General features: G+C 42.0%; 1 protein-coding gene across 3 annotated transcripts in view; it reads right to left on the bottom strand.

The window, feature by feature from the left end:
* Positions 1 to 22,932, bottom strand: part of abr (ABR activator of RhoGEF and GTPase) — a 124,075-nt gene that overhangs the window by 13,707 nt on the left and 87,436 nt on the right. For all 3 annotated transcript variants that reach the window (XM_085469842.1, XM_085469843.1, XM_085469844.1), the window contains exons 15-16: positions 21,778 to 21,875; positions 21,547 to 21,678 (exon numbers count right to left, since the gene is read on the bottom strand). In XM_085469842.1, coding sequence (XP_085325968.1) covers positions 21,547 to 21,678; positions 21,778 to 21,875 — 230 coding nt within the window. The remainder of the gene's footprint in view (positions 1 to 21,546; positions 21,679 to 21,777; positions 21,876 to 22,932) is intronic.

Below are 22,932 nucleotides of genomic sequence, written 5' to 3'. Positions count from 1 at the left end.
AGCATGCTCAGGAAGTGAGTAAACAAAGAACTGTGACGATGAGAAAGAGGCAGTGAAAGCATGAAAGACAGACAGGTAATACCTGCGTCGCCAAAAACATGACTTGAAACACACAGGCAGACCTCTAAGAAGCTCTAAAGGCTCCTATGTTGTCATATCCTTTTAAAATCTGACTAGAAATATCTTTGCTCTCTCCCCCTCTTCTCTGTGCCTCCCTCTGCAGATGACTTCTCCTCCCGCATTCTTACAGTTCTCCGATTTCCATCGTCTACTCTCTGCGAATGCGTGCGTCATTTTTCCACTACAATGCTCGACACTTTTCACCGTGCCTGTATGCTGACATTGGAAAGTCACTCAAAGACATCCACACGCACGCTCACACCCCGGGAGACACGGCCAGCGAATCTCCATGTTTATTCAACAGGACAGCCGGAGCTGGCTGCTCTTATGAGAAGGATTCCTCTGTATAATGGATCGATATGGGGCAAGGGAGCCTGTGTATGCCTGTCAAACTCCATCTCCATCCACCGTGTCCCATCCCATTTGAATTAGGGAGGGGGGGTTCTGCTGGTGGAAAAGGTTACAGACATGAGGCTGCATTTTAAAACCCCCAGACTGGTAAGACGCACCGTCTACTGGGCTGAAATGTCTTTGTGATTCAGAGACAGTATCTGCGATGAAATAATTATAATTTAGTTACCTTCTGCTAAAGCGGCAGATTTTTTTTTTTTTTGCTGTTTTCGCCACAGTTTTTAGCAACAAATTGGACTCATCCCGTCATCACAAGGCGTCTCAGCTAACAGCAGACAGCCTGATACCATAGTGTAAAAACATGTGGGTTAGAATGTGTTCTGTGGTAATGATAAAACACTAAAGTGGGAGCAGGACGGCCAGCATGTCTCACTTTGTGACCGAAAGTGTAGTACAGAGGGGGTGGTGGTGGAGGAGACCTCAGTCAACCCTCGCCACAGACTATTTTTAACTCTCAGAATTCGTAACTATGAAGCATACACACTCTATGCGTCATATCTTGGAAGGAATGTCTGGGAAAACCATGTTTTTAAAATGGGAGGAAAAAAAAAACCCCCACAGGGCGACAGGAAATTTTTTGGGCAACGCACTGAAAGAATCGTACATCGAACTGTAGCTTGTTTGATTGATTTCTGCTATCACAGCATCCAGAAGAGAAAATAAAGACTAAAACAAGCAGAAAAATAAACTACAATCAGCAAGTGTCATCATATGTGATGGGAGCTTCAAGATTAGTACAAGCAGCAGAGGCCAAGATACCCTGAGCGTCTGCAGTCTAGTCCTAAAATGATTTCACATCGTCATTGAAACAATTCTAAATCTTTCATTAGAACCTCGTGGCTCGGATTCTTACTACTTTCAGATCATACACCTGCAGTCTGGTTCATGGGGAAAGCTTCAAGTTTCAAGCTCAAGCCAAGAAAGCTTTTCACACTTTGGAAAATCCCCCCAGAGCTGCTTTCACAGGCCGAGCAGCAGCAATCTTCGCTCGCAAGATCAGTCAAGTGCGTCTTTAGCCGTCCCACTTCAGTACAGGATAAGACAAAAAAACTAATTCCTCTCATTTCCAATTGAAACGCAACATCATCATCATTTATTTATATAGCACTTTAAAAACACACCTGGTAGACCAAAGTGCTGTACAATACTAATATGCACATAGTAATAAAACCAGACATAGCAATAAATTTTTTAAAAAAAAAGTCAGTTACCCACAGAGTTAAAAGCCAGAGAATAAAAATAAATTTTTAATAAAGACTTAAAAACTGGCACTGATGTAGCCTGTCTAACATGGAGAGGAAGGTTATTCCAAAGCATCGGCGCTGCAACAGAGAACGCTCGGTCTCCTCTAAGTTTCAGCCATGACTTTGGGACCGAAAGCAGCAACTGCTCAGCTGACCGAAAGGAACGAGTGGGGACGTGGGGCTTCAACAAGTCAGACAAATAAACAGTTGCCAGACCATTTAGAGATTTAAAAACCAATAAAAGGACTTCAAAACGGGTCCTAAATTCAATTGGAAGCCAGTGTAAAGAGGCCAAAATCGAGTGATGTGATCAAATTTCCTTCTGTCAGTTAAAAATCATGCCGCAGCATGTTGCACTAATTGCAAGCATGATAAAGTGCCCTGCCCAACCCCTATTAAAAGAGAATTGCAATAATCTAAACGTGAGGTAATAAAGGCATGAATAACACTTTCCAAGTCACGCTTGGAAAGAAAGGGCTTAACCTTCGTTAAACGTCTGAGGTGACAGAATACTGATTTTACTACCCCATTTACATGGTCATCAAAGGTAAGTGCAGAATCAATTTTAACTCCGAGATTTGTGATCGAACTCTTTAGTTGGGAAGTCAAAGCTGCAAGATCAACATCTGGAGTATGAGAAAAACGATTTGGGCCAAATAAAATCGCTTCTGTCTTCTGATCATTAAAATTTAAAAAGTTTTTTGCCATCCATGCTTTGACAGCAGTAAGGCAGTCAAGCAGAGGTCGACTTGGGAGACTATCAGAATGACTAAAAGGTAAGTAGAGCTGGCAGTCATCTGCATATAGATGGAATGGCACTTTATGTTTTCGGAAAATCGCGCCAAGAGGCAAAAGGTACAGTGAAAACAATAACGGCCCAAGAATAGATCCCTGTGGCACACCCCAAAGCAGAGGGGCCACAGAGGATGAAGCCGACCCCAACTTAACACAAAAGGTCCTATTTAAGAGATAGGACTTTAACCACACAAGTGCCGAACCAGAAATTCCCACACAGTGCTGTAAGCGGGAGATGAGCAAATCGTGATCCACAGTGTCAAATGCAGCGGTCATGTCCAACAAGACCAGCACTGCATATTTACCACGGTCTGTCGCTATCAGGATGTCATTCATAACTTTTACGAGGGCTGTCTCCGTACTGTGGAATGGCTTAAAGCCGGACTGAAAGATTTCTGACAATTTAGAGTCATTCCATCAACTGAGTATAAACAACCCTTTCCAGAATCTTACTAAGAAAGGGAAGCTTAGAGATGGGTCTAAAATTTGATATGACTGAACTGTCTAAGTTCTTCTTAAGTGAAGGATGTATGACTGCATGCTTAAATTCCCTAGGTACTTGACCAGACAAAAGACTAGTATTAATAATGTTCAGAATGTGCGGTCCGATGATAGGAAATACTGTACCTTTTTAAGAAAATGGGGAGGAACATGAGGACACCTGATTGCATACTTTTACTGGCTTACAGTCACAAAACATGAAGCATTAACAATAAAAGCAAACAGATGTTCATAAATGAAGCCTGCTGCAAACTATGTTATTGAGAAGGTTCATGTTGTCCAATCTCAGATTCCAGATCTCATTCAAGCTTAAAAATAACCAAATACGAGGAAAGGTTAGTTTTAATCCACGATTAAAATTTTGCTTTAGGTTTTTTTTTTTGTGATGTATTTTTTTTTTTTTTGGGGGGGGGGGGGGGGGGGGGGGGGTAAGAGCAGATTAATGGTCTATTAATGGTCTGTGTCCATGTCTGCAGAGTATAATCACAGTAAGAGAGGGGCAGCCAATTAGAAGGAAGCTGGCTTTCAGGGAGGGGCTCTTAAAGAGACAGGAGCGAAAACTATTTAGCTCCTACAGTGATCACAGTTTAATGATAAATAATATGGTGACAGAAATTAGTATAACAGGCTCAAATAAGCCTTATTTTCTCTCTTGGTACCATAAAACTACAGTTTATGCCTGCTAGCAAAATTTAGCTTCATGTGTTGTGATATTAATTAGTGTGATCATCATCCAGCTTGTAGCTGTCACTTAGACGATGCTGTTCAGGAAACGTTTCACACTTTATGGATAGCGCTATCTGCTTTCCAGTCATGTCTCATCTTCACTTTGCAAAATTTTGACCTTTGGCTTCTCTTTGAAGTGTCAAAAAGCCCCAAAGTCAAAAGATACTGACAGCAGAGGAGTAGAGTAACAGCAGGTGTTCATGCAACCTATGTCGACTGCTTCACAGCCCATCACGTCAAATACATTCATGCAGCGAGTTCACACAAGCACACAGAGTTGCCAGTGTTGCACTCTCTTGTGTTGGCTCATAAGTTATTTATGCCTGCACACTATATGCAGACATGTTAGCGCAGAATACCTGTGGGTTTACACAACTCAGCACACATCAAAAACGCCAAGCAGTTCTGCACACAGACTGCCTCAATTCCCTCCAAAACTCAAACCGACTCCATACGTGGCATTTAAATGCAAAAATAATAACAGGCTGTCGATGTACCAGAATAATATTTTTCTCAATCATGTCAAAAGCAAAACTATTCGTTTCTGTGGTTTTATTGCTCGGTTTTGCTGTGAGTAAGAACAGTGGAATAATGGCTCCCAATTTTCCTTAAAAAACACACACACACACACAAAAAAAACAGGACCTTGCATAGATAGATACGTACTGTAGAGATAAATTAACTGTATGAGATGATGAATTGTGTGGGGCTTTGAGCTTAGGAAACATGGGAATGATAAAAAGACGAAAGATGCATGCAGGGGAGGAAGAGGAGGAGGAGGGCGCCCAACGAGGAGATAAGATTAAGAATTCTTGTGAGAAGAGTAGAAAATGTAAAAGTACATGAAAGAAAAGACATGAGTAATTAGCAAAAGTCTCAATGCTAAAATAAATGTGTTTTTTATGTGAGGTGACTGTGGGGGATATGTTTGCCTTCTTTTACTCTCTCCGTCCATCTAACACCCACAAATTGTTGTTTTTATGATTTAACTGAGATATATAATAACACTGCTGGCACTCAGTCAGAGGTTCAGCACACGCTTTTATTTAAAATGATCTTAATTTAATACCATTTGGCCACCACATGAAAAGGTGAAAAAGCAGAAGGTTGAGTCCCGAGTGCTTGTGCTCTGACATCATGGCCGGCCCTGGCTCTTAATTATAGATGCGCCGGGTGGCACGGCCCCTCGTAAAGCTGCTCCACATGAACAGACGAGGGAGGGGGGCTGCTGAAGGAGGCCCTCGTTTACGAACTCCACCTAGTTGTGTAGTTGCTGCCTGACAAGCACTGCGATTCTGTTGACTGTGCGATTCTAGGGCCTCTAGTGCTGCGGCCTTCAGCAAACTTCTGCCAATCACACACACCTTCAGGAGCCAGAGACAAATTAATGATCAATTGCAGGGCTGAGCCGCTCTGACATGAATATGGAGCAGCTCTGAATCCATGCCTGCCTAATGAACGCGGGGTGGTCAGTCTGTCAGTCTGCTGTTTTAGCGGGTTTAGTGTGTGCTGTGTGTAATAAGCTCCTGCTGAAGTCTACAAAACAGCTACAGCTGCTGCAACAATCTACCTTTAAATTCCAGCAGGAGCTCCTTCTGAAGAAAAATCACTATTTTCTATTAGAGATGTGGAGCAGTTTGCTTTTGGCTTTAAAGTGAATAAGAAGACCTGGCTGAGCTGGCTGCCAAAAGCTACTACAGGGGTCTGGGTGTAGTCCACCCTAGACACCACAAAAACCACCTCCTGCCCTCTGTTTATACTTTAAACTATCCTATTAAATAAAGTTAAAAAAAAAAAAAAAGACAAAAAGAAAGTTTCACTTTCATGTATGAACAGTAACTAAAGCAGGAGAAAATTACCTCAGCTTCCAATAAACACTAAAAGTAGGGGAGTTATACATAAATAATTAATTACCAAATAAGAAGCTCAAATCTCTTCCAATGTCAGTCGACCCTTTTAATAAAATCTGGGGAATTTTGCTACACAGTTGTACAGCTAACAGAGATTTGGACTTACAGTTAAAGCTGTATTGTATTTTTTAACATTTTCAAAGGTTTAGTGGAGTTCGTATTTTCATTCATTTCATGTTTTTTTGGTAAGTTTTTTTTAGGACATTCACTATTTTAGTGCTTTCACAAAAACAAAATCAAAAACAAAAAAAAAACACCTTCACCAAAGTGCAGGCAGGCCATTAACCTTTATAGTTTTCCATTTTGGCTATCACAATGGACACACGCACAGGTTTGTTGTTTGTTCCAGCCTGCAAACACAGCAAGAGCAGGATACACAGAAAGCTGGCATCTGAGAATGTGCGTATGTGTACATCCATATTTTGGCCACACCTCGGTTGATCCCCAAAGCAGCTGACAGTGGAACAAAGGTGATTGTTTGGGAATATCAATCACGTGCATCTTTCTTAGGCCAGCGACCGGCTGACATCAGTGGCCGGGTGGCTGCGATAGCTAGAAACCACACTGCGAGCGGATAATTCAATCAGGGTTAATTCGATGGGTCTGCAAGTATGTTTACAGGATGATCTGCTCCACCTCTTTGATCTCTCCTGCTCTCTTATGGAGGAAGATGGGAAAATGGGGTATGAGGTTTCGAGGTTAAGAGTGAGAGTGCTAAGATGAGAGCGCAAAGGCGGGAGGAGGTTTGGCTCGGTGGGAAATCACAGCCTTAGGGTGCACTGCAGATTATTCCTGCATGTCTTTCATCTGAGCCATTGGGGGCATCCTCCGATTAACCGCTCCATCACTTATTAAGCACTTTGGAACAAAAGTGGTGAAGGAGACAGAGGAGGGAAGGAAAAGGAGTGAGCGAAGAAAAGGCTTAGCTTGAATCTGTGTGTGTCTTTGGGCGTGGCTGAAGAGAGGTAAAGCGTGTTTTTGTGCTCTTTCAGAGTCAGCATATTCAGGGTGTACGTATTAATAGATTGTGGTACATCTAGCCGAAGAGTACAGTGAAGTGTGATCAGCACACGTATAGATGCACAACGGTAAGGACACAGAAACAAAGTGAAGGAGAGCAAGGAAAACAGGTTGAGAAGAAGGGTGATGCAAGAACAAATGGTGAAGCAGTAATGCTGCACTCTGCATCACAAGCCTCCGACTAAACAATGAGATCACACCTTGTATACACGCAGTTCTTCATGGATTTTACTAATTAGTAAAATCCATGTAATTATATATATATATATATATATATATATATATATATATATATATATATATATATATATATATATATATATATATATATATATATATATATATATATATATATATATATATATATATATATATATAATTTCTCTCTGTTTAATGCTTGTCTCTTTATTTATCCTAATGTCTGTGTCCATAATTCTTCATTATGGTTTCACATGATCCGAGTCACTCCGACGTCCACCAATGACAGGAATGAAACAGTAAAGATGTTGCAATACCTCAAACTCTTTGTGTTACATACATCCACCTGAAAAAAAAAAGCTAAAGGCAGAACATCAGATGCAAAATCAACTCTAAGAGTAAACTGTGCTGTTCCCTGGCTCAGAGTGTATTTGTTCATCAAACACAAGATAATCATTTTTCCTCAAAAAGGCAAACAGCAAATCCTCTTTGGTGGAGATAATTACAGCAAAACAACACAGTGAACTTTTTCTTTAATTACAACTGATTCCCCTCCTACTGTCTCTAGAAAGAAATGACTGCATTAAGTCTGAGCAGAGCTTTGCGTTTGCCTGAAATAAACATAAAATAAAGTCAAAGCTGCACAAGGCAGATTTATATATATTTTTTAAACCCAGAAAAGAACTTTGTGGAACAGTTCCTAACTACTAAAGCACCATAACATCAGGGGACCACATAACCCGAGGGGTCTGGGTCTATTTTCTTACTTTTGCGGTAAGCAGGTGAGGACGTTGTGATAAGAAGTCTTTGCACATCCTTAACATGTCCACATTTTGCAGGATGGAGATCATCCACCCGTCTGAGTGTCTGTCACACCTGGAATAAGCTTGATCTTTAAAACTGCACTTTGCTAAGATGTACAGCCAGTGGAGGATGACACATTCCCCCTGTTTTGGTAACTATTCCCGATATAGAGCCTGGTGTTGGGTGTGATTTCATCATGTGAGCCAACCTGCCCTTTGCTGGGATGTGGATGGGCACCCACTATGCTGAGGCTGTGATCTCAGTGTTGTGATCTCTGCTAGTCTGGGGACAAGGCTGTGTTACATCTGAACATTGTGACCCAGTTTCAGGATGAAGAGAGCGCAGCCTCACAGAACGGTGCTGCTGACCTGCTTCAATAATTCACGCTTAAGTGTATAACCGTGGCTGAATGGAAGCAGCCACCTGGAAAGATTACACGGCCGGGGCAGGAAGCTGGTGGGAATTACAGAGAGGAAGAGACGACAGTATCAGAAAGTATAGCAGAACTGAGATTTCTTAGTTTTTTAAAGGAAAACATGATTGTTTTGGGCAGAGGGTGGATAAGAAAGTGCTAAAGGTTGGGGACCGCTGGTTTAAAAACCAGCGGTCCCCAACCTTTTTTGCGCCACGGACCGGTTTATGTCCGACAATATTTTCACGGACCGGCCTTTAAGGTGTCGCAGATAAATACAACAAAATAAAACTAGTACCGGTACCGAAAAAAAGAAGATTTATTCATAACACACGTGAAAAGACCCAGGAAAACCGAGTTAACGATAAAAACGATAACAAAATAACGCTGAAAACCGATAAAAACCCTGAAAACCATACATTTCACACCTGAGCCCGGTACCAAACGACTCACGGACCGGTACCGGCCCGAGGCCCGGGGGTTGGGGACCGCTGATTTAAACAATACGCACGAGTTAGCCTGCTGCGTTTCTAAGAGGTCTGATCAATAATGAAGAGGAGGAGAGGTTTGATGCTATGCAGACGGCAGACAGCCCGGCTCATGCTTTCAGTCTCTCATGGTCAAACAGAACACCTACATCTTCTGCTGAGCAGCATGTGTGCACGTGCATATCACCTCTCTGCTGATGCAACATTACTACTACATTCATTTTTCATAAACTCTCACAGAGTCACCGTTTTCTACGTTTGTAACACTTCCCACTCCCACACAGCATTTATGAGAAATTTACTTACCAGCAAAGTTTCTCAGCACTTTTTTAAACAATTATTTTGTGATTTTAAAGAAGTCCACATGAGCAGGCATTAGCTCCATTAACATAGTGTTTCTATGTGGCTTTTTATTTGTACCTCTTTTGATATGCACATTAGAGCTATACAGTACGTACTAATAGACTGGGGCAAAAGCCACTTAGTCTCCAAAAAATGCTAAATTAAGCACTGTAATTATGATAAAGGCCTGGCCTGCAATTTCTCATAATCATTATCAGAACAAATGAGGCCGAGGTGGTGCAAAAGCAGGCCAACAACTGAGAGCACACCTTAATGAAGAACACAAAGTCCCCATCACGAAAAGATCAGTTTTGTAAGCTCTGATGTTTTAGTTCCAGGAAAAGCAGGTCAGCTCTCCTGTAACAGACACATCCATCATCGCTTTCCCACTTTCAATTCTCGATAAGCAGCGTTAAAAAAAAAAAATCAGTTTCAAGAAAAGCCATTAACTCGTAGTGATAAATCAATTAGTTAATCAACAGAGAAGCCACCAGCTTAAGCTCCCAGTGGCTTTGTTGCAATGATGACCGGCCTTTGTGTTCAGAAAATCAGACATCGGACTTAAAGCGTCGTCTCTGATGCAGAAAACTGTTCTCCAAATCTCTCTCTCTGCTTTGATCCTCAGGCTTTTTTCTCCTTCCTAATCGTAGATAAACAAGACAAAGCAGAAACTAAAGAAAGAGTGCTTTCTACTAATGATTGACATAAAGCAGCCAGTGGCATAAACAGGGAGGCTGGAGTGTGGTGCCTTCTCTTTAACCAGAGCTGATCTGCCTCCTTCACGCTGCCTGACTGAAACACTGTCAGGTTTGCTGGGCGGAGAGAACGAGATACAAGTAGGCAGAGATGTAATCAACCCAAACAACTCCTCCACAGCTCTTAGAACACACACACACACAAACACCTCTCCTGGCTATTATACAACACACATTACATAATTCAAACAATTTGTGACTGTGAAACAGACTCTTGAGATCCCCTCCCTCATAAACGCCCACTCGCTCTTTGAAAGCAGGACTAACGGAGGAAACAGGTACACTCTAGAGCCAGAACCTCCGTCGGATCAAAACATTTTCTGATTGTGCCAGGGACGCTTTTTAAAAAGATTGCTCGGCTGAATTCAACATGACACGCTGGTTATGCAACAGGCTGCTGCAAGCAAAGCAACGCAGAGAAACTGGGAGCTGAAGAGAAGAGTCCCATTCTCCAAGGTTATTAAAGGTGCTCTGTCTCTATGTCCATTATGGACATGCTGTCAGTCTATCATAGAGCCAAACTGGTGCATGTTAGTGGGTACAGTTTAGTGACACTTTAACTTTTACTTCAACCACTGATGTGTTACATGTGGTGTCAGCTCAACATTAGATAGCTAACAGTAATGGCCTCATCATTTACACAGCTGAGAAGTCCAAAACATCCTCACAGGGAGGTCTGGAGGGGAGACGCTTCTTCCATGTGAAAACAATTACATCACTTTTAGCCTAATTTGTGGCATCGAGATCTCAGGTCAGGAAACCCATAAAAAGAGTTTACGTTTTTATGGCTGTGGAAGGGTCAAACAAAACGTCAGTTTAACCGTTATCAATATATATTTACATAGTTTTAACTCATTACGGAGCGAGGATATCTGCCAAGCAAGAAGCTAAGCACCTGCTGTGGAGTGTCCAGCTGTCAGCTGGCTGCAGCTCAGTACAGTAGAAATTGGAAGGGAACAGCATCATTAGCTGTGATTACAGACTCTAAAACAATAACACCACAAAGTCTGATTTTAAAAAGTCTAATATTTTTTAAATAAAAACAAATAAAGGACGGAGTAGGATGCATCATATTTGTTAAAAAATGGGAAAAATTTAATGAGGGATTCTGTGCTTAGTACAGGAGCACTGGGGTTCATGTGGACAGCAGAGGAAAAGGGAAGCTTCCCTCCTTCGCCTTGGGACAGGAAGTCATAAAGCAGGATCAAACGCCTGGCACTGCTTACAGTCGAGCTATATGAGGAGCATAATGTCACGAGAGATCAAGGACTCAACAGAAAATCAGAGCCGCTGCAATAATCAAAGTTATCAAAATTTGATCCTTCAGGTGGCGGAGAAGCCGTCTGAGCACTACACTCTTTAACTGCACATTTTCCCATGCATGTACATGGAGAAAGCTTGTCCCCCTCTGATTACTGGAGTGGAAGCAATATGGAAAGGTCATCAGGACATGCTGAAATGCAAAAAGGGGGAAAAGGAAAAAAAAAGAAGAAGAAAAGTATACATACAAAAGCACAAAGGTTTGGGCTGTGGCCGCTAACCGCAGCGTCAAACACCTTATGAGTAAAAAGCATGTAGAAATCCACATTTTACAACAGCTACATTCTTAAACAGCAACCATAGAAAAATGTTTTTAATCAAAGACACGAAAACTAAATCCTTAAATCTGTTTTTCCTTCTGAAGTTTAATCAGTAGTCAAGCTCTTAATACTATTTGGAGCCATTTGTTTTCTTAAGCTATGTTCAGCCATAAACCAGACATCGTAAAAAAATATCGTCACCACTGTGCATCAGATTATGCCTCCGTTCGGGGTCAAAAGTCAAAGCTTGCATAAAGCTACAGATGTGTTATACAAAAGTGCTATTTTAAAAGGGCTGACGTTCACTTTAAACCTCACTAGAAGCCTTGAAAGAATGCAGTAACAGCCAGAAGATTTCATGTCCACTCGCTCTCCCCTCAGTCTCACAGGCATATTCAGTGTACGTGTTTGTGACTGGAGGCTCAGGAACAAACTTAGATCACTAAGAGCTCAGCAGATGCCCGTGTAACACTCCAGCATGCAAAAAGTGCACACAGTAACCCAAAAATAACAGCTGCATTACCTCAAGCTACTGATTAAGAGTCAGCTACTGTTTCATCTTCAGACGCTGCAGAGGAAACACAAGCTTTTTAAAAATGAGACACCAACCAGAGACGTGTAAAATTGAGTAACCTGGTATGATCACATCTTAGAAATTACGAGAAATCCAGCAGCAAAAGTGTGATTAACAGAAGCACTGCATACCTTCATGAGAACGTTTCAGGTTTTACGTGCTTACAGAGAAAGTGTGAGAGCTGCTGGGGCATATAAAGAGTGATCTGACGGCTTACAGAGGCATACGCACAGACAGACTAAGAAACTTAAGGACAAGGAGCACCTTTAGGGAGGAGAACAGAAAACTGCACTGTTCTTAAAGAAGGCTAAAAAATTGGTGGAAATTTGTAAGAGGAAAATACAGACAGACACCATCAAAATCTCTCATGAGCATTAGGGCTGGGCCATATCATACCGTTCACGGTAATACCGGTATAATGTTGGGCAACGACAAGAAAATGAAATATCGTGATAGAATATGGGTAAAACGTGCATGCGCAGTGACTTTGTTTTCATACGCACATAGCCAAAAAGGCACGGCGGCGACGGAGAATGACAAGAACTAAAGCAGATCGTTGAATGAAACGGATGAACCAGAACTGGTTTGTAAAAATGCTGCAACTTCAGTGGTGTGGAACTGGTTTAGCTTTCGTCCATCAGATACACAACAAAGCACTATTTTTGGTAGCGCATGCTAGCGGGCCGTCGTTATTACCGTGTTGTTTGGAAATACGGCACACTTAAAATCAATCCTTTGATTTTTCTGAAAATCAACAGTGCCCCTCATAATCCCGTGTGCCTTATGTTTGAATTCTGGTTGTGTTTACTGACCTCGAAACGATTTTATGTACACGGCGCTCGAAAATCTGTGAAATGTTTTAGTACGACTTTGCTAAGCTACGAAGCCGCAGCGCTTGATGGATTGTCGGAGCATTACGGCTATCGTAGGCAGGCGCCTCGCGGAGTGATACGTACTGTGCTTCAACATAATATTACCGTATTGCGTGTGTGTAACCTCTTTTTAAGTTTTGTGGATATTATACATGGTTATGCTGAGGATATGTCGGCCAATTTCCACTGGAAATGCCTTTTGGTTAAACTGTCAGCAAGGAATTTACATTTGCACTGTTAAATTTTTATATAACTTTAATGCAGATAAAAAAAAACAGCTGCTTGTTTAAGTGAAAATACATTGATTTTTTCTTTTTGCACTAATAAAATTGTGGAGTTGTAAAGTATTTTGTCTAGTGTCAATTATGTCGTCAGCTATATCATTATCGCAAATTTTCAAATCTATATCGTGATAAATATTTTTGGTCATCTCGCCCTGCTCTAATGAGCATGATGGTCATGTTTGTGATTTTCTCACAGCTTCTTGGGAAATGCCTCCTCAGTTTGCTCAAATATCACATAGTATTGTGCTCCCTATGCATGAACTGCACGAACTGTTGATCAGGGAGGTTTTGTACTACCTTCAGCTCCCAGCAGTGTTCCAGAATGGAAAACAGGGACATCCAAAACCTCACTGACACACTATACTACCTAACAGATTCTTAGGGATGCTGGGGAAACGTTTAGTGAAACACTGCAAAGCAGTAACAAAGTCCCGGGGAAGAGTGGTGAACAGGGAGATCACACTGCAGTAAAAGTATCTCCTGGTTCTTTAAAAGCTGCCTGGGGCAAAGCTGTAAATATACAGCCTGATGTCCAACACTGACCTCTGTAGTATCTCATAAAAGCACAGAAACATGCACAAAGTATAATCCAAAAAGCTTTCTGGCAATATTTATAACTCCACATATTCATTTCTGATGGAGACCAGTACTTAGAATCTCTTAGAAGAAACCAGACCTCATACAGTGGGCATCACCCATTCTCTGTAATGAAGTGCAGAACCACTGTGGGTAAATTCTTGCTCAAGCATCAGTCTCCAGTTGTGGACATGTGGAAATTATTCAAGTTCCTGCACAATCATCAGGTCTAAACAAACAAAAGAGGAGGGCATTTGAACAATGCAGAGTCTTGTTCAAGCTACAGCTTCATAACTGTCCGAACTGATCAGCCATCTTTCCCAGGGTAACATGGGGTTCACAATCAGCCCAGAGCAACTGCCAGCCACACATTTTACCGCTGTAAGAACAGCTCGGGTCCCTCGGCTGACCACTTGAAAGCCAGAATAGGCTCTCCTAGCTGGGACACAGCGTGTAGCTGAGGCTCATTTACTTTAATGCTTGTCAGAAGACTGCCAACAACAACAAGAGGGAAAGGGAGAAAGTATCTTGGTCTCACTGGGGTTTGGGGGATTTAACAAACAAACCAAAAAAAAAAAAAAAAGAGTTGCAGCTGGTGTTCAGAGACTTGTTTCTGTCAGAGATGTGAAATCTGATTAAGAACGAAGGCAGAGAGACACTGTGGGGTGTCTCTGTAAAGCTGGCTCATCAGTCAGCCAAGGACAAAGGGGGACAATGAAGAAGGGCAGAAAAATCCTTTTTCACTTTGTTGTAGAGATTTAGATGAGGAAATCAATTCTCATACTGGTGCACTGATTACAAGAATGCAGCCAACAGCTGTTTCGTGTAGGATAGAAATAAAGATTATGGAAAATCACTGTCTGGTTTTAACAGAACACACAAAAAAAATTGAGCAGAATTTTTGATTTACCACCACCGTGTTTAAAGTCACGTTTAGTCTCTGTAGCTCACATGCATCATGCTACCCAAATACCTCCTTTGCAACTAAGTACTTTAGAGTTTTGCCACTTGATTTTAAACACACATAAACAGAGATGAGAAAAGCCCAGAACTGTACACAGGGCTGGGCCTCACAATGTGCTGGCAGGCAGAGTCAAGCATGAAATGGGCTTTATCCCTCAGAGAGTCAGGCGGGGACGTGATGAGAGGACTGAGGTGATTCGCTGCCCCGAGCCCCCACCCCAATGTCATCTGCTGTGTATAATTCCACAGCTCGAGAACAGCCAGGAGATGTGTGTATGTGAGATATCAGTAACCTGAGGCCTGAACTAGAAAGTCCTAGAATACAAAAACAAATCGGGGGAACAGAGGTTTTAAATGAAATTACTCTGATATGGACTACAAAATCTCTTTTGTCAGCATTTACTGGCTTGGTAGCAGTGGCTGGATAAGAGCTGGCTGTCGGAAACACAGCAGCGTAACAAAGACAATGAGAGGCTGGGGTGTTAACTAGAAGTCTACTTGTCATTACTAATGACCACTTCTTACTTCTCTTTCTGTTCTTGCCTCCATCTGCAGTGTTATTCTCTTCATGTCTCAGGCCACGATGTTACTTGGCAGCAGAAACAATGAGAACAACACAGGGAAGTTTGATCAACAGCTACAACAACTGATCATGATTTGCTAAAAAGAAAAAAGAAAAGACAAAAAAAAACCCCAGGCTCTTGAGGTTGGACAAGAGGCTCTCATCCCGATCATGATTTTCTGGCGATGCAGCGTTCGTGGCCTCTCATGTTTGAGTGTTCAAACATGACACTCTTTGTATTATCTGAAAGCCCCTTTAGACTGTTACCAATTATTCCTGAACCCTGAACTCTTTTATGAGACAAAAGGGTGGTAGCAACTGCACAGAGAAATTCACGGTTCCTCTCTGGAGAGCATTTCATTTCTCAGGCTGTGATGAGATCCTTTGTTCTCACTTTAACTCCCAGCATCACATAATTGGCCACCATCTGGGACTCTCATTCCTATTCTTTTGCTCCATGTCATTCTCTTCTGTTTCCCTCCGACCGCCTTTACCACATGTTCTACATATGCATGTTTTCATGGTAGGAAATCAGACATCTGTTGTCAATGCCTAATTCTTTCCTGAAGGATTATGTAATGTTATAATGAGGAACAATTACTGAACTAGCTTGCCCTCGACATTTCGGCGGTTCATTGGAAAGCAGTGCATTTGTACTTTTTAGCAAGGGGGAAAAAAAAAGAAAGGTACAAATGTGGAAGAGAGCAATGTGAAGGGGTCCCAAAGAGATCCTCTGGCCTTTAAGTGGCCTTTTCACATTCTCGCTTTATTCTTCCACTGTCCTTATCCATCCGGTAGCCCTTCTGCTTCACATGGATCACCGTTTACTTTCTTTTCTAGCCGAATCAAATCTCTGCCCAACGCCCACAACTAGCGCAGATAGCAGCAGCTGACGCTTTTTCTTCTGACATCTCTTTACTTGTAACTTTCTAGATTCAGAATCAAATCTGAGATGGACTGCCATAAAACTTTGTAAGCACATTCATGTTCCCCTAAAAATGAATTATAATAACTTTGGCGGTTGCTCAAATTGTCCAGCTCCATTATCCAAATTAAAAAGACTTTAGCCTCATCTGTACTTTGTTTTCACTGCTAATCAGTTAATGGTACTTTGGTATGCTAAACTAGGACTGTAATAACACAACAAACGACATTATATCTGTTAAGTATCAGCATGTGCAGCCATAACCTCTTTGCATTTTCTAAGCAGTGTAAAGACCACAGCATATAACTGTAGATAAAAGATGGGGCTTGTCACCCACTAGATTGTCGATCTTAAACTTGAGTGCTTCAAATGTCGCCATCCTAGCTTTTAAATCCAGACGTCACTGTTATTTAAACAAGTGTCCTCCTGACACATTCTTTTCTAGGCCTGGCATTAGACTGGAAACAATCTCAGATATTATTTAGCGACTTACAAACTGAATGGAAGGCTACTACACGATTAGCATCATGCCATTAATACTTAAGGACATCTCGGCCTTCGGTTTGCATGAGAGCAGTCCAGCGTTACAATCCTTATTTTTGCTTTTCTTTCAAGTCTAGACCGTCCAAGAAAAACCCAACAAAAGCATCAAGCTTGATGAAAAACGGTGATCAAATGTGACCATTTTTTTGTAACATACACTCAAACTAAATTTGGCAGGTCTGGGGTTTTTCCTATTCTACTCCCAGAGAGAAGATAGATAGGGAAAAAACGGGGGTATCTGCACATTCGCATGATCTGAGAGTGCGTGTAGTTATTTAGGGCATGCATATCCCAAGTGGCAGGGAGTGAATGTTTTAAGAGGGAACAAAGGCTGTCTAAGTGAGGGCTTCTTTGTGGAAAGATGACAGGGAAAAAATAAAAATCCATCAAAAAGCTGCTATCAGCTCCACTGATCAAGGATCGTCTGATGAGGAAGTCGGCTTAATTGGGGCCCATCAATAAAAAAAAGTGCCATATGCTCAAACACAGAGACCATGAGATATGAGACTCATTAAAAAACATGGCTTAAAAACTGCAAAGGGAAGAAACATAATAAAATAAGTAGGCTTAGGAGTAAGAGAGCAAATGAGCACTGGGACAATCTTTGTTAAGCAGTGAACATCCACACTCCCCATCCCAACATACAACACCAGGCCAGACAAAGGAGGTATAAGCTAATAAATGTCAGGTAATGTAGCCGGCTGAAGTTATTGATATCGTTTACAATGTATTAGCCTGTCACCCAGCTGTGTGTGTGTATGTGAGTCTGTGGTTTTCCCCCCAGGGGGGCTGAACACACACAGTGGAGTCCCATCTGTTAGCGTTGATGACAGCAGTGTGTGTGTGGATGTGTATAGCCACAGGGGCTGTGTGCATGGTGGAAACATGACAAATCGCAGCCCTAAAGGACAGGGCACAACAATAAAATAGATGACACCATCTATTAGACACTAATTAATATTAATATCTACACACTGACACATGGAAACACACACCTTCATTAAAACCACTGAGCTTTGAGTTAAAAACTAACATTGCATGAAATTCCGCCACCTTGCATCGCCCAGAGGGAAGATGTGTTGGAAAAAACATGCATTCTAGGAGAAAAAAAGCCTAGAAGAGTCCGAGGCCCAATTCCCATAAAAAACAAATAAAAGGAGAACCTAATTTTATTCCTGGGAGTGTTAATAACATGCTAAGCAGCACCAGAATGTAGAATTTACCCCCCATAATAATAAGAAATGAAAAATGGAAAAATCTCCCTACGCTTGCTTCACTGTTTACATCATAGTGTGCATACTTCTAAATACACTCACCAGGCTGTATTTCATTCTAATGAGAGCTTTATGTTGGCATCAAGTTTGACGCAGTACTTGAGAGATGAGATCAGAGCTCGGGGCCTGAGCTTTCTACACTGGCACATTTCCACCGGTCTAGAAGTTTTACTGCTACGATCAGCCGGCTACTATCCCAAACAATGGCACTTTGACCAATAAACCCCTCAACCTTTGCATCTAATGCTTCATCGTGATGAAAGACCTCAGGCTCCTAAGTGGGAACTTGAGTGCACGTGGATGCTCACCTCAAACTTTACAACCCCTTTGCACCCGGAGCTTTACAGTAATGCCGGCCTAATGTGTGTGCACCCCTGTCCGGCTCCACGGCTTCGGAGAGGGAGGCGAGAGCTGCCGGGAACAAACAACATCATCACTGCTCTCCTTCTGTACCTAATGCCCAACTTCTCTGGCTCCCATTATCTCCGGGAGACTGCTCAAAACTATCAGGTTATTGCTTTTCGCGGCTTGACAACGCCGCACTCCGCGTCGTCTGTGTCGAGATGAGGGGCTGCCACGCGCTCAAACCAATAACAACAACCCCCAGCGTTGTGCGGTGCTGAAGGGATGATGGGAACAAGTGGGGAGGGAGAGGGCTGAAGTAGTGAGGAGATTATTAGAGCTGTTACATGACTCTTGAGAGAACACGAAGCTCCTCTATAGAAAGAACACTGAGGAGGAGGCGGTTCAGTGCAGCACCACATGGTGTTGGATGGGATCGCTTTAGTGACAGACTCGAAACAACATCAACCTCGGTTTGATATTTTTAAAAATGTGACACAGACTTGAGAAAATCCTGTGACTTGCGATGCTAATTTGCATCAAAGTATTGATAGTAGGTGTAAGTCCCATTTAATCCAATAAAACTGTCATCATGTCAGCATGCTAATGTGATTGTGAAGGAAGCCTCACAGAAATCAGCATTTTAAAGTAACTTCAGGCCTCAAATAACCAACTTCCTGTTGTTTTCAACTCATCTTTGAAAACTTGTGCTTGTGCAAAATGATTGAAGATGTCCAACTAGAGTCTTGGGAAGCACAATACCTGCAGTAGGATCCCATTTCCTCAATTAAAGCCCTGATAGGTGGGAAATGGAGACCGACTAATGTAGTCATATGGAGCTGGGAGCTGGTGACAAATTCCTCCTCAGATAAGCCAAGTAATTAAACCCAAACAAGGTGAGCCCAGAGGAGGCTGAGATGGGCTGCACAAGTGTTATCAGATGAAAGGACTGGTGAAGCAGGGCGATATGATGCGTTTCTGCCGCTCAGCCTACCCGGTTACATAAGTGGCCCTCTGAAGACGAGTATTGCAAGTTACAGCTGACACATAAAGGGCAAACTTGCACAGTGCATGAGGTAGAGGATGGTTTAGAGGCCAAGCGAGTGTCTGCACTCTTAACCAGTGCAGGAGTTGGTGTCCTGTTTTACTTTGGCTGAATCACACTAGCAAAAATCAGAAAAAAGAAAAATCTGACCCTGAAAAGTTTATAATTTCAAAAACATCCATGTATTGGAGCTTTTAAAACTAAGTGCCATTGGTTGGAGGGGATGTCAGCCCAAATGGAAATAAAGCAATTCAATCAAGTCACCTTAATTCCCACAGTTAACGTGTGCGTGTACACTGGCGGAAATCCCACATTATGCACCTCCTTACAAGTCTGTATCAAAAAATGCTTTCTTGGTACTATCATAACAAAATCTCTGGCTCGAATCGTACCACGATCTTCTGACGATAGAGGCGATCGACTTTCTCAACAAAGTAACCACAGCGGATTTAAAAAAAAGAAGAAAGAAAAAAAAACTTCCCTCTCGATATGCCCTTTTACGGTCAGTCAGTATTCCACAAGCTTTTTAAATAAATCACAGGGTCTCCAGAGAGCAAAGCAAAACACTGAAGGCTCCTTCTCAACCCAGCTTCAGGAAAGCAAACAGCTCAGGTCCTGCTCTCTGTGGGCTCTGCAGGACTCCTTCATGGCTGTAATAAACATATGATATCAGAGTCTAACACAAGTGCCACCATGTCTGAAGCATTCATGAACATTTAAAGAATGACAAGAAACCAACTAATAAGCAGTAAGACCATAAATTCTCCTGTTTTAGGACACATATGTTGTTTCATTCAGAGACTTAAGCAGCAGTGTTGTGCTCAGGATCAGGGCCTTTGCATTCAGTGGATGCACTGTTGACAGGTTCACCCACAAACCTACTATGTATAACATATTCACAGTATTCCCACCCCCCACGCGTCTGGGACAGAACATGCCATTCTATCCGCCTTACTAAACCTCCACCCCCCCCCCCCCACCCCCCCAGCAAAAGCATGTGGTGTATTTGTTTGTTTTCTGCGGGGGGAGAGGGGAGGGTTCTGCCTGATGTTGGCTTGAAATCGATGTTCCCAGTAACGTTTCAGCAGCAGCATCCGCCTCAGGTTTTCATAGTTAAGTCACAATGTTGCAGAACTAATGAGCTGATGTAGCTTCTATTGTATCCCATTGTCTGTTAAACCAGCACTAAAATCTCAGTCTTAAAAGTTTAACTACTCACTGCCTGATATTGAAGCTGTCGATAAGGCACAAAAAGATGCCATTTCAGGCAGGGTGTTTTGCTTTCAAAGCCAACACTGAAGGACGTAAAGCATCAAAATGAAAGAGAAAAGACTGGAAAGATCTAGTGACAAACAGGAAATGCTGTAACAAACAACAAACTTCAAAGCCCCTTTAAGAGACTGCGGGAACTTGGGTCTGAGGAGAAACATATCCGCTCATTCACATAAGATTTATAAGATATTTTTGAGACACATTCCTCCCCTAAAAATCCAACTTTACAAACGTGACTGATGTGTGTCCCACTTTCCTGATATCAGAGGAGGGAGGATTTGTATTCCTGTTTATTCCTGATGCAACTTGTAACAGATGCTTTGCATCAACTAAGAGTATTATGCTGCATGCAGCAGCCACAAACAAAACTTTACCTGCTTACTCCAGAGTCAAAAGCAGGATTATAAATAACCTGCCATAAACTCACCTCTGGCATAGACACCCGCCACTTGAGAGAAACATGAGGGCATGAATTGAAGATAACGGCGTTTAAAAGCCCTCCGAGTTGACCCACTTTCATAATGTGAAGTTTGATCGATTACAGGGCAGCAGAGGAGGAAACTACAACAGCTGCAATTTGCAGAAAACTGACAGGAGTCAAGCTTCACTTGACCAAATAGATTTTTTTGAAGACGTTCTGGAAAAAATGGAAATGTGACACCTCTGTAGGCTTTTCAGCAAAAACTAAACAGCGAGTGGAGAACGGCATTTCGCCTCAATACCAAGAAACCGCAGATTCCACTGTGGAGGCCGTATCTAGTTAACGAGACTGAAAGGGAGTTTTATGGAGACGTTTCTCACAATAAGACAGGGGGAACCCCCCTTAAATAAACTCTCCTTCACACTATTAATCCAACCAGCATCATTAGAGGTAACCACTACAAACCATACAATTGTGTGCAGAAGCTAGACAGCTAATTAAAATGAGTCATATGGTGGAAAATCTCCCCCCAAGAGGACACAGACGTCTCTCTTTGTGCATGGTCTATTTTACAGCCGGTCTCCTACCTGGACTTGCCCTTTGCCCATAATCTTGTCCACAATCTCATTGTCGTCTTTGTTCAGCATGCTTTTGTCGTAACACTTCTCGTAGCACAGGATCCGAAGGTACTGGGAGCCCTCCAACTCAATCTCAAACTCCTGTGCAGTGACACGGATGTAAACAAGGAGAACAATGAAGATGAAAACAGCACAGTTAAAAAAAATAAGAAAAGAAAAAAAGATGTCTTTGCGACTGACTTCGTTCCACTGAGGCTCTGTGGTGTCCCTGAAGACTCGGGTCTTGGCCTTGCTGACAAAGTATCCAAATGAGTCTACTTCGAGAGTGCAGTATAGATCTGAAAGCACAGAGAGTAGACAGGTCGGTGAGATGAAACAACAGAGTATGACAGACAAAATGTGAAGCACTGGAGAACACTTAAAAAAAAAAAAAAGAAGATCAAACATATTGTAGATGTTTAAAAATGACTAAAACATGTTTAACTGCCGCAGACGGGTGTTGGACAGATACATTTATCGTTCCCTGTGTGGAAATTTGATAGCAGCAGAAGATACTTGACATTTCAAAGCACCATATAAAAACAATCACATGAACATAAGACGTAAAGCACACAATATACAGACACTTTCCCTCTCCGAGCATCTTAGGGATGATTTTGGCCAGACCAGCTTCCAATGAAAGACAAGTGGATTCTTTTTGCACTGCAACTGATTGATTTACTGGAAAAGGTCAAATATATATAGCATCAATCCTCCAATTGAACTGCCTGATATTTAAATATACATTTGAGTCTTTATTTAATGAATAAATAAAATAAAAATATTTTCCCTTGAAGCCATGATGATGTGTTAACATAATAACCAACAGCCAAAAATCCATTAAAAAACTCAACTTAGGACACAAGACTTGTCTTATGAAAAGAAAGAAAACAACTAAATATGAGGGAAGCTGTGAACAGTGAAGTGCAAACATGTATAAAAGTATCACTTCTAAAGACTGATTTCACAGATTTCTAACAAATGTGCAATTAAAAGGTGAAAAAAGCCCTCCAATTTGTCAATATGCTACCGTTTGACAGCAGACAGGCAACAATCTCCTCCCTGTGTACACAATCAGCACCGGCAGCCCCTCGCCACTCTTAACATCCTCATACCGCAGCAGTATCCCACCCCGCTTCCCTCCTCTGGGATCAGCTCACACTCAGCTCTTACACAGAGCAATTAAGTCTGTTAATGTGTTTCTTTAAATGCTCCTGAAACCATTCCTGCAGACTGTGCTACCAGCTGTCTGTAAAGCGTCTCCACTACATCCCCTATGTTGGACTTAACCCCTCGGGTTAACTTCCACTAGACAGCATGATGGATGGGTGAGTGGTTCGACCTTTCACCGGGACA

The sequence above is a fragment of the Copadichromis virginalis genome, linkage group LG10, assembly GCF_057382275.1.
Source record: "Copadichromis virginalis isolate Kocher_CV1m ecotype Utaka linkage group LG10, C_Virginalis_male_GT1.1, whole genome shotgun sequence".
NCBI classification, from domain to species: domain Eukaryota; kingdom Metazoa; phylum Chordata; class Actinopteri; order Cichliformes; family Cichlidae; genus Copadichromis; species Copadichromis virginalis.
Note: the sequence above shows the minus strand (reverse complement) of the source record. Positions and strands in the feature narration are given on the sequence as shown.